The sequence below is a fragment of the Protopterus annectens genome, chromosome 6.part0 (genome assembly GCF_019279795.1).
Source record: "Protopterus annectens isolate FY-2018-M chromosome 6.part0, PAN1.0, whole genome shotgun sequence".
Classification (NCBI taxonomy): Eukaryota; Metazoa; Chordata; order Ceratodontiformes; family Protopteridae; genus Protopterus; species Protopterus annectens.
In genome coordinates this window covers 1,076,398,957-1,076,414,444 of record NC_056737.1, presented here as the reverse complement: position 1 = coordinate 1,076,414,444, position 15,488 = coordinate 1,076,398,957, and the positions used below count along the sequence as shown (strand labels likewise).

General features: G+C 44.0%; 1 protein-coding gene across 1 annotated transcript in view; it reads left to right on the top strand.

The window, feature by feature from the left end:
- Window positions 1-14,892, top strand: part of LOC122804686 (cystatin-B-like) — a 31,625-nt gene extending 16,733 nt beyond the window's left edge. Inside the window, exon 3 of the mRNA XM_044074700.1 lies at window positions 14,485-14,892. Within this exon, the coding sequence (XP_043930635.1) occupies window positions 14,485-14,610 (126 nt within the window). The 3' untranslated portion in view covers window positions 14,611-14,892. The remainder of the gene's footprint in view (window positions 1-14,484) is intronic.
- The last annotated feature ends 596 nt before the right edge of the window (window positions 14,893-15,488 follow it).

Genomic DNA, 15,488 nt, shown 5'->3' with positions numbered 1-15,488 from the left:
GGACACTAAGGATAATCACAAGGCTTTAGTTATGTTAGGAACCTGGGTGGGAATTCCCAGATATGCTCAGAATTAGTCCAAAATGACAAATACACCGAACCCACAGACATTGCCAACATCCTAGCTGACAGGTTCAGCGCAAACTTCTCCCCTTCCCCACCAAAAGGGCAAATATCTCTCCCAGCAGAGTGCTGCCCCCCTGACATCTCAGATGCTCAGGTAAGAGCCGCCCTCTCCAAAGCAAAAAACACGGCATCAATGGGACCAGATGATGTCCCGGGCTGCGTCCTACATGAACTCCAAGAAGAACTAAACCCAAACATAAAACTACTGTTCAATCTCAGCCTTACTACAGGATATGTACCCAAAGAGTGGCGTACAGCAACAGTGGTCCCTCTCCACAAAAGTGGTGCCTCAACAGATCCTGGAAACTATCGCCCCGTAAGCCTGACTAGCTTGGTCTGCAAAGCTATGGAAAGGATCATCATGGACCTCATAAAGATATTGGGGACCTACAGACACTGGATCCTACCCAGTTTGACTTTAAGGGCAGATCCTGCCTCTTAAAACCTGGTCGATTTCTTTGAAACTGTCACCAAGGCCATTGAAGAGGGGAAGGTGGTCCACACAGCCTACCTGGACCTTGCAAAAGCCTTCGATACAATACCCCACTCGGGCATTATAGATAAGAGTTTATATTTAAGCTGGTGAGCTTATGTCACTAGATGGGTTGCAAACTGGCTCAAGGACAGAACCCACATGGTTAGAATTGCTGGAGCCATGTCAGACTCCAAACCAGTTACAAGTGGCGTCCCACAAGGCTCATTCCTGGGACCTCTCTTGTTCAGTAAAACACCTTATCCCCACTCTAAAGCCTGGCACTTGCTCACTAAAGCAATTATACAAGTCAGCACTAAAAAATTAAAAGCACTACACCCTCACAAACTCCCTTGAGTACTTTGTTCCCATTGGCCCTTATTTTCAATTATAAAGGAATTCCCAATACTATTCTAGCATGTCCAAAGGTCAGTTGTCAATCTCCTCTCCAGTCCAGCAGGTGAATCTGGGAATCTTGAGGCAATGTTACAACTGCCTCATGTACACAGACAACCCTCTCCTCCCAACAAATTCCAACACATGTGAGAGATGCAACCATATAGCCAAACTGGAGGCTAAGCTCTCAACTCAGTACTGGCGTAACCAGTCAGGAGGAGAAGGAAACCACACTCACTACAATTCCAGTCTCACATAGCCCTACCACAACAGCAAACCAAACACATAAACACACAAAAGCATACTCTGAGGCTCTAAATAAAAATCTGCCTAAGCAGCAGAGACCTCCAAAGCAGACACTCAAGCAACCGCTACCCCAAAACAAAACACGTGCAACACATAGCTCACAAAGCCAGTGTGCCGAACAGTGTCGGCCCTTAAGGCTAAACACACCTGATACACTTGTAATAGGTGACTCTATCGTCAGGCACAGTGACATCCCGCTCACCAGGCTGAACAAGGAGAAGGTCACGGTGAGCTGCCTGTCAGGTGCTAGGATCCGCCACATAACACAAGGACTCAGGTCACTCCAAGGCAAGTACAAATATGACTCGGTCATTCTCCATGCTGGTGTGAATGACGTACCTCCCTGGACTACATGAAAAGAGACCTAGAGGAGCTCTCTGAGCATGTAGCCCAGGCCGGTATGACCCTGACCTTGAGTAGCATCTTACCCTCACCAAGAATGATGCCACAATAAAGACAAGATGATCAATTTCAACAACTGGCTTAAGTATTGGTGTCATTCAAAGGGGATCCAATGCCTGTCTGCCTGGGATGACATGTTCGACAAGCCACGATGCTTCGCTAGGGACGGCTTGCACCTGTCACCCCTGGGCTTTCGGATTTTGGCAAAGGCTCTTGCCACCCCCATAGTGCCTTTTTTAGGCAAGGCTCAAAAGACAAACCCACCTCCATAGGTATCACAAGGGATAAGAAACTGAGTAATGCTACACAACGCCAGAAGTCTAAACCTCAAGATGCAGGCACTCTAAACTCTCCTTAGCATGGAGAACATCAATATCTGTGCAGTAACAGAAACCTAGTTCAAGGCTCCTGTGAGCACCCCAGCACTACCAGGTTATACCTCATACCATGTTTTTCAGCCCCAAAACTTGGACCGAACCACAAAAGGAGTGGGAGTATCAGTATTCGTCAAGATACCCAGACCTCCAGGTTGGTGCCACAGCACAAAGCATCAGAGACTATCCATGTGCAACTAACAGTGGGTAAAACTGCCTTCCAGTTTATAGCCTGCTACAGAGCACCCTCCCAAACCCAGGAACCCCACTCTGCCTTCCTGAGAACACTGGAAAATATGAAGGTCTCTCCAAATACCATTATATTGGGTGACTTCAACTACCCTAACATAGACTGGGAGCATTACTCTAGCTCCAACACCCTAGCCCAAAGGTTCCTAGAATTTATAAACTCAAATGCTATGGAACAACTTGTTGCCACTCTCACAAGAGGGGAAAACATACTGGACCTGATCATCACCAACATGGGGACTCTATGCTCCAGACCAGAAGTGTATCCCTCACTGGTAAGATCAGACCATAAACTAATCTCACTAGATATTCACATCCCGACCCCAGCCCCTGCCCAGAAAACCACAGTGAAAAACTTCTCTAAAGCAAATTTCACACTCCTCAAAACAGAGGTGGAATCCTTCAAAGCCCCTGGGCCTGTGGAAAATACGGCCCAGACCGCAGAATCCTTTATAAACGCATTCTATGAACACCTTCAGGAATGCATGGATCATGCAATCCCAAATAAAACCAAGACCCAATCCTCCAAAGTTAGGCGTCCTGTCTGGTGAACCCCAGCCATAAACAAACTATACAATAGAAGGAGGAAGCTACTACATGATAGAGCAAAATCCCAAAAAGGGAAGGCATCAGTATTAGCAAAAAACTATGGGCACTCATAAAATCATGTAAGGCCAGCTTCCGAGAGAGAAATTGCACAGGACACTAAGGATAATCACAAGGCTTTAGTTATGTTGGGAACCTGGGTGGGAATTCCCAGATATGCTCAGAATTAGTCCAAAATGACAAATACACCGAACCCACAGACATTGCCAACATCCTAGCTGACAGGTTCAGTGCAAACTTCTCCCCCCCTTCCCCACCAAAAGGGCAAATATCTATCCCAGCAGAGTGCTGCCCCCCTGACATCTCAGATACTCAGGTAAGAGCCGCCCTCTACAAAGCAAAAAACACAGCATCAATGGGACCAGACGGTGTCCCGGGCTGCGTCCTACATGAACTCAAAGAAGAACTAAACCCAAACATAAAACTACTGTTCAATCTCAGCCTTACTACAGGATATGTACCCAAAGAATGGCGTACAGCAACAGTGGTCCCTCTCCGCAAAAGTGGTGCCTCAACAGATCCTGGAAGCTATCGCCCCATAAGCCTGACTAGCTTGGTCTGCAAAGCTATTGAAAGGATCATCATGGACCTCATAAATAAAGATATTGGGGACCTACAGACACTGGATCCTACCCAGTTTGACTTTAAGGGCAGATCCTGCCTCTTAAACCTGGTCGATTTCTTTGAAACTGTCACCAAGGCCATTGACGAGGGGAAGGTGGTCCACAGCCTACCTGGACCTTGCAAAAGCCTTCGATACAATACCCCACTCGGGCATTATAGATGAGAGTTTATATTTAAGCTGGTGAGCTTATGTCACTAGATGGGTTGCAAACTGGCTCAAGGACAGAACCCACATAGTTAGAATTGCTGGAGCCATGTCAGACTCCAAACCAGTTACAAGTGGCATCCCACAAGGCTCAGTCCTGGGACCTCTCTTGTTCGGTATATATTTTTCGGAGGTACAGGCTAACCAGGACTGTGGCTGACCAAGTTTGCAGATGACTGAAAACTGGGCGCCATAATCGACTCTCCAGCCAACACAAGCATCCTACAAAAGGGCCTCATAAAAACAGACTGGTGCCAGAGCCATGGCCTCAAGCTAAATGCGAAAAAGTGTATAGTCCTCCCCTTTGGCAAAAACAAAGTGCCCACAAATTACCACATAGGTGGTAATCCATTAAGTACGGAAGACATAATTAGGGACCTGGGGACCCAAGTTTGATAGCAATATCTCATTTGACAACCACGTGGCCAAAGTGGTTAGAAAAACATTTTATATAGCCCACCTAATCATGAAGGGATTCGCATCTAGATCAGGGGAGGTCATCGTGCCTCTTTACTCATCCCTCATCAGGCCCATAATTGAGTACAATGCCCCTTTTGGGATGTACCTTACCAGACACCTGCAGCAACTGGAAAGACCCCAAAAGTACTTCACCAAGAGGATCAAAGGGCTCAAACAGATGCCATATGCTGCCCGGTTAAAGAAACTCCAGCTCTACTCAGTGGCATACCGCCTGCTCAGAGGCAATCTGTGCCTGACATATAAAGCCATGTCCAACCCGGAATTAATGGACATGCTGCACCTCAGAAAATCCAAATCCCATCTAGCTACGTGCTCAAGAGAGTTGAACCTCAGCACTGAAATAAATAGGACATGCTGGAGGGACAGATTCATAACCCAGAGGCTCCCTTCACTCTGGAATAAAATCCCAGTCCAGGTTAGGCAGAGTCCCTCACTGACTCTCTTAAAGAGGAATCTTGAGTGGATGGGAGATCATAGGTTTACCCCGGGTATCACTTCTGTGTCACTGTTAGAGGCACAGTATACTAAACTCGAAAAAGGGCATAGCAAAATTCATTTAAAATGGGTGGCGAAAGCCAAACACACCCTGGCTAGGCTTATAAATGCCCTAGGGCAGATAGCCTAGTATGAACCTATGAACGAAACCCAAAGACCAAGAGGGGAGAGGCTGACTAAAGGGTGGTGGGTTTGAGTGGGTATATAGACAGAGAGAAGAGGGAGAAAGAGGACAGGTGTTGATAGTGGATATACAAATGGAGAGAGGAAAGTGGTTGTGAGGAAAACTGGGTAGTCAACTGGGAAGGGAATTGATCCACAAGAAGGGAGACACCATGATGGGGGTGGTGCCTGGGCTAAAGCTAGGAAGAGGTCCGCCACTAACGTGACTGCTTCTCCACTTATACATGCCTCAGATAGCAGACAAGACAGTGGTGCTGCTCTGGTGTGGAAAGTCTTGTGGCGTGCAGTGTAGGCATCAATCTGACAGTCCACAATCTCCCCCATCACCTCTTTCCATCTTCTGCTGAATGATGAGCTTAGACCTACTGGCAGTCACTAACTGTAGCACCCCACTCTGGTTATTGACCACCAGATCTTAAACACTTAGCCTTCTTTCATGACTACAGAAGAAAATATGCCGTCTAGCAGGCATACTTCATAATCCCTCATTTCTCACCCCTCCCTTCTATTTTATAAAAGTTTTGTTCATCTTTTTACCCCCTTACTGAAATAATAGTAGAATATCGGATATTCTGTTGACTGAATTTGTCCATCCTTTTTGAGTGCCCTTTTGGTTTCCATTTCCCTTCTTACTGTTTCCGTGTAATTCCTTAATACTGCATGATTTTCGCCAACGTATATTCTCAACTATTTTCTGCACTTCTGATGAACTAAAACAATATTTTGCTGCATATCTGTTTAAACTGTGTAACTATTTTTAGGCCTAGTGAATTCAGTTCTTTCCTCTGTTCTGATCTTTGTCTCCTCTTTGTTTCCCTGTTTGTTCTGTGCATTTTACTTGTTCCTGTACTTTAAAACCACTAGCATAGAGCTGAGTATCTCTCTTACTGTTGTGACCTTTGGAGCTTGTAGTACAATGTTTTGTCTAGAGAGGCCTAGCTGTTTCTTCATAGGAGGGGGGTTCAGTCTGGTCTGATCTGGCTGGAGTTACTACACAGGGCTCTGGATAATTTGGCTGGTTCCTGTTTCTCTGCCTTAAATGGCCAGTGTTTAAACCCGTTTGTATTTGTTTGCACAAAGCTGCAGTGACCACAGCAAACAAGAATGTATTTTCAACTGTTTTCTGCACTTCTGATTAAAACATTTGCTGCGTATCTGTTTAAAATGTACTAGGCTTAAACATTTGCAAATTCAATCCTTACCTCTGTTCTGATCTTGTATCCCTCCTACCTGCCCAACTGTTGTGGTATTAAAGCTTGGTGGCTTTTGAGTTGCCAGCCTCTACTGTAAACTTGATATTGGACACTCCTCCAGTCTTATTACATCAGCACATTCTACGAAGTACAGTGAAATCAGTTTTGAAGGCCCACCCCTCTAGCTCTTAACCTTGAATTATGAGATCTCTTGTTCCAATTCCTAATTCATTTTGCTTGTGCTTGGGTGTTCAACTACATTTAATTTTCCTTATTTTTTTACTGTTTGTGGGTAGGCTTGTACTAGAGCTGTTTTTTACTGTTGTGATTAATTTATCACAGTTGCACTACTATTTACTGTAACTGTATTTTATCAATATTTACTGCAATGCATTGCTGTTTAATTGCATTTTACTGCATTTCATTACTGTTTAACTGTTTTTTTTTTCATACTGTGAGTTCTGTTTTTTGTCTGTGGTTAATACTGAGTAGCATAGTCTGATACAGGTTTGCTGCATCCAGAGCTGTAGCTGCACCGTTTTTAACCCTTTGTGAGACATTCCAGCTACAAATTCTTCCTTAGTAGCACTTCTGTGATCACCTACTAGTACTGCTGTTAGACCTGCCACCCTTACTGTGATCACCTACTAGTACTGCTGTTAGACCTGCCACCCTTACTGTGATCACCTACTAGTACTGCTGTTAGACCTGCCACCCTTACTGTGATCACCTACTAGTACTGCTGTTAGACCTGCCACCCTTACCCTCTTGGTTCTCTCTGACTTCTCTTCCTCAGTTTCTGACAAATATGGATGGATAATTTCCTACACTTTCTTCTGCCAGTCTAGTTGATATGGGCATCCTGAGACAGTGTAGCAACTGCCTCATATACATGGACAACCCTCTACTACCACCACCTAGAAACATAATTTGTGAGAGATGCAATTGTATTAAGAACCTAGTCGATGCTCTCTCCCTTGCAAGCCAGTATATCTGGTACTGAGAAGGTTGTCAACTCAAACACCACCCACACCTACACAACACATCTCCACATATGCGGAGGTCCTCAACAAAAACTTACCCAAACAAGAGACCTCTGAGGCAAAAATACATAGAACCTCTGCCCACCACATCACACACCACTCATAGTCTAGACATCTGTGTCTCACAGCCAGTAAGGCCTAAACATAAACTCAACATATTGGTCATAGGAGACTCCATTGTGAGGCACACAGATGTGCCCCTCACCAGGCTGGATAGGGAGAAAGTCACTGTTAGTTTTGTCAGGTGCCAGAATCTGCCATATCACCCATGCCAAAAGTGGCAGGTACTGTTATGACTGTCATAGTCCATGTTGGCATGAATGACTTGAGACTTGCCTCCCTGGACTATATGAAGGGAGATTTTTTTTTTATTATTTATTTTACATTTGTTGACCAGGCTAGTCCAGCTGGATACATGTCCATTTTCAGTAGAGCCCCAGGGAGATAAGCTCCAAGATTAAATGAATGTAACATGAATACAAAGCAATACAGCAACATAAAACTATAGAGCTCACTGAATGCATATTCCAAGCGGGTATGTTCCTAACCTTAAGCAGCATTCTACCGTCACCCAGAATGATGCCTCAATAAAAACAGAAAATGATTGACTTTATTGGCTTAGTTTCTGGTGTAATTCCAAGGAGATCCAGTACCTAACAGCCTGGGAAGACATGATTGACAAACCACAGTGCTTATTTTATGCAATGCCATGAGGTTAAAACCACCAACAAACTTCATCAAAACGCAAATTAAAGGTCATGCTGTTAAACAATAGGCGTAGAAACATGAATCTGCACTCACTGCAAACATTCTTAACCCTGGAAGATGCTGACATTTGTGCAGTCACAGAAACCTGGTTCAAAGCTGCAGAGAGTGCCCCAGCTATAACAAGTTACTTATCCTGTCATGCATTCAGACCTCAAACTGTGGGCGGCAAAGCAGATGGGGGTGGAGTTCATAGGTCTGTACTAGGCTACCGGCCCTAGGGCCTATACAAGCCTAGCCATAACTGTTCCCTGGATATTTCTTCCCACTTCTCTGGACCCCTGTCTAGCAGGGTGACTGACAATCTCCCATCCAGTCATCAAGGTTCCTTTTGAAGAGGGCCAAGGAGGTGCTCTGCTTGACATGTATGGCCAGTCTCTTCCAGAGTATGGGGAGTCTCTGGGTCAGGAACCTATCCCTCCAGCATGTTTTGTTTATTGGGATGACAAGGTTTAGATCCCTGGAGCGTGTGGCTCTGAGGAATTGGGATTTCTTTTAAGTGGAGCATGTCCAACAGCTCAGGGTTTGACATGGCCTTGTATGTTAAGCAGAGATCGCCTCTGAGTAGACGATATGCCACAGAATATAGCTGGATTTTAGACTATCAGCATATGGCATCTGCTTTAGGCCTGTGATTCTTTTAATGAGGTATTTCTGTGGCCTTTCCAGCTGTTGCAGATGTCTTGTGAGGTACATATCAAACTGGGCATTATACTCTAATGGGTCTAATAAGGGATGAGTACAGTGGGACAATGACCTCCTTTTTTCTGGATGAAAATCCCTTAGTGATGAGGTGTGCCACATAGAAGGATTTCCTGACTGTTGTGGTGATGTGGTTGTCCACCTGTGTCCCTGGTCTCTCATCACACTTTCAATGTTTAGTGTACTGCCACCTATGTGGTAATTCATGGGTACATGTTTTTTTCCAAAGGGGATAACTATACATTTCTTGGCATTAAGCTTGAGCCCATGGCTCTGGCACCAGGCATCTGTTTCTGTAAGGCCCTTTTGTAGAATATCCACATTTGGGGATTCAGTAATGGCTCCCAGTTTGCAGTCCTCTGTGAACTTTGTTAGCCAGAGTCCCTTCGTGTTGGCCTGACCTTCAGAGAACTAGATGCCAAACAAGAGTAGTCCCAGGACTGAACACTGAGGTACTCCACTTGTCACTTGTCTGGAACTGGATTTGGAGTCTGCTGCTTTTACAGTCTGGGTTCTGTCAGTAAGCCAGTTGGCAACCCATCGAGTGACCTAGGGATTTATGCCCAGCTTGGTAAGTTTATCTATGATTCCAGAGTGGGGGATGATGTCGAAGGCCTTGGTGAGGTCCAGATAGGCTGTGTGGACCGCCTTACCCACGTCCACAGCTCTAGAGACTGATTTGAAGGTCAGTCAGGTTCAGGAGACAAGATCGGCCCTTCACAAACCCAAACTGGGTGGGGTCCAGAAGGTTGCCAATGTCATTTATAAGTTCCATGATGATGCTTTCCATGGCCTTGCAGATCAGGCTCGTCAGACTGGTGGGATGGTAGTTTCTGGGATCCAAGGTGGATCCCCCTTGTGGAGTGGAATAACTGTAGCTGTGCGCCACTCAGTGGGCACAAAGCCTGAGGTGTTGCAGTGAATGTAAAAGACATACGCACCTCCAGTCTGGTCAAACAGTATTGACACACAGGAGACACTACAGGTGCAGATAACCATTGACAGGGCCGCTGTTCAAATCATAGCTAGCTACAGGCCCCCAACTTTGATTCAAGATGCCCACTCCACCTATCTGGACCTGTTTGAATCTATCAAGATTCAACCCTTTACCCTGATCCTGGGTGGCTTTAGCTATCCAACCATAGATTGGGAGAACTGCTCATGCCAAAACACAAATGTCCAGAGATTCCTTGATTTCATAAATGCAAATGCCTTGGACCAGCTGGTTGACACCCTCACAAGAGGTGAAAATATCTTGGACTTGGTACTAACCAACATGAGTAACCACTGCAGCATCCCTACAGTGTCCTCTTCCCCGGTCACCATCTCCCTCAACCCTCCCTTAGCTAGGGTCAAACAAAAAACTTCTCCAAAGCTGATTACAACCTCCTGATGGAAGGTATAAACAGCTTCACAGCCCCCTCCCCACCATAGGAACTGGCACATATGTCCAAACCTACACCAGAGTAATATACAAGCATTTATGTAGTTGCATGTAATTGGGGGATACCCAACAGGACAAAATCATCCTCCTCAAGGAAGAGTAAACCTGTCTGGTGGGCATCTGCAATAAACTCTCTAATAAAAGGAAAAAATACTGTCCAAGACCAAGAAGGAGCAGGTGCCTAATCTCTCCTTAGCCTGAAAACACAAATAAGAGCACTAGTGAAATCTTCCAAAGCAAGGTTCAAACTGGCCACATCTACTAAAGACAGTCACAAGGCTTTCTTCACATGTCCACAATCTCAAGGGAAGTATCCAGATCTGCTCAGAACTGGTGGTCAGACAACCACCTACACAAATGCCATAGATATAACCAACCTGCTGGCAGACAGGTTCAGTGAAAACATCACCCCTTTGCCCCCCATCAGTAAGTCAGGACATCCCTAGCGCCTGCCCCCCTCCCCTTATCTCTAGGGAGTAAGTCATCACTGCCCTCTCAAAGGGAAAAAATACAGCCTCCAAGGGACCTGATAACATCCCAGGCTTCATCCTACTTGAACTTGCAGCACCATTAGGCACCCAGTTCAACCAAAGTCTCAGTACTGGCTTCATCCCAGCTGAGTGGAGGACAGCCACTGTCATCCCTTTGCACAAAGGTGGAGTGTCCTCCGATCCAGGAAATTATAGACCCATCAGCCTAATTAACCTGATCTGCAAGGCCGTCGAGCAGATTATTGTGGACCTCATTAACAAGGACATAAACTCAATCCCATACAGTTTGATTTTGTCAAGGGGAGGGCATGCCTCAGTCACCAAAGCCATGGACAAGGGGAAGACTGTGTGCACCACCTACCTTGACCAGGCCGAAGCCTTCAATACTGTTCGCACTCTGCTATAATAAACTCTCTCAACTAGGCATCAATCCGTATGTTACCAGATGGGTAGCAAACTGGCTCACTGATGGAACCCACCTAGTAAAAATGGAGGACGCCACCTTAAGCAGTCAACCCGTAAGAGTGGTGTACCCCAGGGATCGGTCTTGAGGGGCCTTTGTTGTTTGGGTTATACTTTTCTGAGGTGCAGGCCAAAACCAGTGTGCTGTAGTTGACCAAGCTTGTAGATGACTGCAAGCTGGGCGCTGTCATCAATTCCCCTAGTGATGTGGATATCCTAAGGGTCTCACCCAAACAAATGACCGGTGCCGGAAACATGGCCTCAAACTGAATGCCAAAACATGCATCATCATCCCCTTTGGGGAGTGTTCCCACAATCACATTTAATAACAAGGTTCTAAGCACACAATCAGTCATGAGGGACTTGTGCACCCAGGTTGATAGCAAACTGAGGTTTGACCACCATATTGCCTCCGTTCTACAGAAAGCTTTCTACGTGGCTCACCTCATTAGTAAGGGTATAAGGTGGTCATAACATCTCTGTAGTCTTCCCACCTATTATTGAGTACAATGCCCTCTTTGGCATGTACCTCTCAAAGCATATGCAACAGCTGGAGACACCACAGCGGTTTCTCACCAGGAGAATCCTGGGCCTCAAACATGTACCCTACATAGGCTAAAGGCCCCATCTCTCTACTCCAGTGGTGGCAAACCTATGACATGCATGTGAAAGTGACACATGCACGACATTTTGTGTGACACGCCAGTGATCACCAACACCCAAGTTACAAAGACACTGCTTTGTTTTCGTTGATCATGTGGCTTGCACTGAATTTTGTTAGGAACTTTTGACACACCAAACCCAAAAGGTTCACCATCACTGCTCAATTCAGTCTCCTACAGACTCCTCAAGTAGTGACCTGTCTGGCATACAAAGCAATCTCAGACCCCCGCCTTGATGGGACTGCTTGACTTGTTGGCGGGACAGATGTGTCCCAGAGACTTCCCCTTCTGTGGAATAGACTCCTGTTCCATGTCAAGTAGAGTACCTCATTAACCCTTTTAAGCACAACCTGGATAACTGGATGGGGAACAGAAAAAATACACCCCTGGGATTCCACCTGTGTCCCTGCTGGACAGGGGTATCGGGTGCTGACTTGTCAGAACATGGGCTAAATTCCTGCTAGGCCTGTAAGGGCCTTAGGGCCAATAATCTAGTAACTTCCTTTGATCCTATTATTGTGATCCCCTTTTTGATCTGCATGTTTGTTTTTTCATACAGGCTGCTGTGGGTTGTAGCCCATTTCTCCATACATTTTTTTTCCCTTTAAGGGTTTCTAAGGCAGTGCCCCATTTGCAGTCTGCCTTCCTGAGGCTCATGACACTCTGTATATGGTAAAGCTCTGTGGCTTGCTCTCTGAGATGCTCTGTCAGTGCTGAAGTCCTCAACCAAAGTATAATGCTGCTGAAAACTGATTGTACGAACTGGAGTAGAACTCCTGGGGATGTCCCATCCTGGCAGAAATTGAGTTATGATTTTCAATTTGATTCCATTGATTGGCAAAGAGTGTGAGAAGTAATCTCCAACAAGCATTGACTGTATAGGGTTTGCTGTGCCACGCACACAAATCTTTTTTAATCTATGTTTTGTGATTTACTTGTACAAGTTGTCCATTTCTGATTTAATCTTTAACTTGTAATCTTTTTTTAACAAAAATATATTGAATTTATGATCTAGGCAGTCATGCATATAAATGATTTTCATTTGCAAACATTATACATCACACATACGTATAGTCATTGCCAAATGAGCATTACATAGCTTATTCAGTTCCTGCCTTCCCTTTAAACGTCATTCCTCCAAAAACATTATTCTGCATTCCCACACTTCCATTTTTTTCTATGTAATTTGCTCCTACCCCTTTCTGAAGATCCTGTCCCACCTCTAGTTTATCTGTTACTGTAGTCATTACTTCTAATGTAGTTGGTTTATACTTTGACTTCCATTTTCTAGTAATTTTTTGGCACCCACCAGTAAAACTCAAGGCCTTATTTACTATGTCTAGGGAATTCTGGTCCTGTATCGCAACATAAATTTCTTTAGTCGATCCAATTTGCTCACCCATTGTTTCTGAGAGTAGCCCGCAGGGACTTCTGACAACTCATTACACACTCTGTCCTCTCACTTACCTCCTTCTCCATCACAACTTCGTTTGCAATCTACCCAAGGAAAAAAATAAACTGTAGTCTGCTTGGGGTTTAAAAACACATATTCAACACTTTCAAGCAAAAATTCTAAGTCTTCTAGACACCTTTTGCATATTTGGGAGCCATACATGTATCCTCCCATTTGTTTCTTTGTGAATTGCTTATCTAGTCCCCCCCTCAATCCTTTCTAACCTCCACAGATTGATTCCTGTAGTTATAATGCAATATTTTATATGCCCGACTAATTCCTTTTTTAACAGCAGCTTTTGTTCTGGATTCAACTAAAAACCTCTACCAGTTCTGGTCTTTCACTTAGAATTTTGTAATGCTATGTTTTAGGAATTAATATGTTGTGGTCACTAACCATATACAGATTCAAGAGCTCACTTTTTTGGAAGTTCAGGTCAAAACTACTATGTAAAGTTGTTCCAATACTAGCATTTAATTTTTCTCCTACCTGTAGGTCATTGGGGTGACCAGCTGTCAGTTGTGCCAGCAAAGTGTTAATGTCTGGTATATATACACACTAGGAAAAGTGGCTTATATTTTAACTGGGAAGATTTATCATAGGTGGACCCATTTCACCCATGACCGAGCTGGATATACAACTTTATTAACATATTACATTTCATATTGTTTCAGCATGATGGGGTGCTGTAAAGCAATGATCTAGATAGAGGAGTAATGTTTATAGTGTTAATGGGTTATTCATAGCAGTGAATTTCAACAGTAACTGTAGACATCACACTTTCTGAAAGGCAAGCAGTTGCACATGTAATAGCATACAAAGATTATAATGTGGACAGATTAATGTGGACATAGTTACATGGTTAACATTTAGATCTTTATCCTGTGTGCAGCTAGCTTGTGTACAGTTTGCCTTCTCTGCAGCTTTGCATTCTTGGTACATATATGGGTAAAAAGTTGGTACAATTACCACTTATTGTTTGTAGCCATATATTTTCAATAATAAAGACTCCCCACCCACATTTGAAAGGTTGTTTTTCAACATTTCTACAGTTTATTTTAGGCAATGCTATCCTGCCAGAAAGTCTGAACTTTAATATGTGGTGTTCTGCGGGTAACAGAAGTGTCATATCTACTATCCTTGGTGTAATTAAAATTTATAATAAAGTATAAATATTTTTTCTGCCAAGTAGCAGTTTTACATTTGCACCTTTATAGTCTTGTGTGGGAGCTGATGGATAAAATAGAGCATTTACAGTATTTCTGGTGCATAATAGTACTGGTGTGCATGCATCAGATTAACTTGTGCATCTGTTTCCTTTTCCTGATTTGGACTTGTTTATACATTTTTAGGTTAATGTTGGTGGTGGATGTATACATGTACGTATATATGTGAAACTTCCTTGTCATGGGGGAGAAGTAAGTCTCGATAGCATCCAGACATCAAAGACCCATGAGGACCTGTTGGCTTACTTTTAACTTACAGCTTTGTTCCTGTCCAGCTGTCTGAACCCACATAATGAAGAAAAGGTGTTTGCTGATAATCTGCCAGTGAGAAAAGAGAGCACTGCATTGGCTTTCTTTTCTATAGAAAATGCAAGCCATAAACCTAGCATGCTGTAATGGTAGCTTAAACATGTTTTTTTCGATAACAGTACAGAAAATTTTTTATAATGCGTATTTTTGCATTTGTGTAAGTTCATAACATTGTAAACTGAGTTCTGAATAGACCTTTGAAATAAAAATGCATTTTGATATCTCTTATGTCATTTCAACTTTCCAACATTGTTTGCATTTGAATAACGATATCTAACTTGACGCATCTTTGCAAATGAGGGGTGACTTCACAGTGGGTGAAATTAAGTATTATACTGTGAAATTTTGGAGTAATTAAATAGGAAAGATATCGGTATTAATCTATGCTATGCCCAGGAATAGTAATCTAAACAAGGCAGATTTTATCCAATGGACTAATGTGGTGTGTGTTCATTATGGTTGTATGTTGGTTGGCCATTTTCCATCTCTAGACTATCACATTTTGCGTCCTGAAAGCAGTCTGTGGCTGAAGTGCAGTGCCTGTTGTGACTAAAGTCTTTTTTTTTTTTTTTGACCAGCAGACTCTATGGTACCAAAGGTCCAAAGGTGTTCTGTCTGCGCTCTTGGTTCTCCTCCCAAAGCTCCTCTCTCCACTTCTTGCTTGTCTCTCTACCTGTCTTGATCAGTTTTCAAGTGACATGGTCTGTGGCTATGGCTTTCCAGTCTGTTGGACTGATGTCACTTGCCTTAATGTCACACTTGCAGAACTCTTTGAAACACAGAACAGGTCTTCCTGTGGGTCTGGAGCTGGTGGCTAGCTC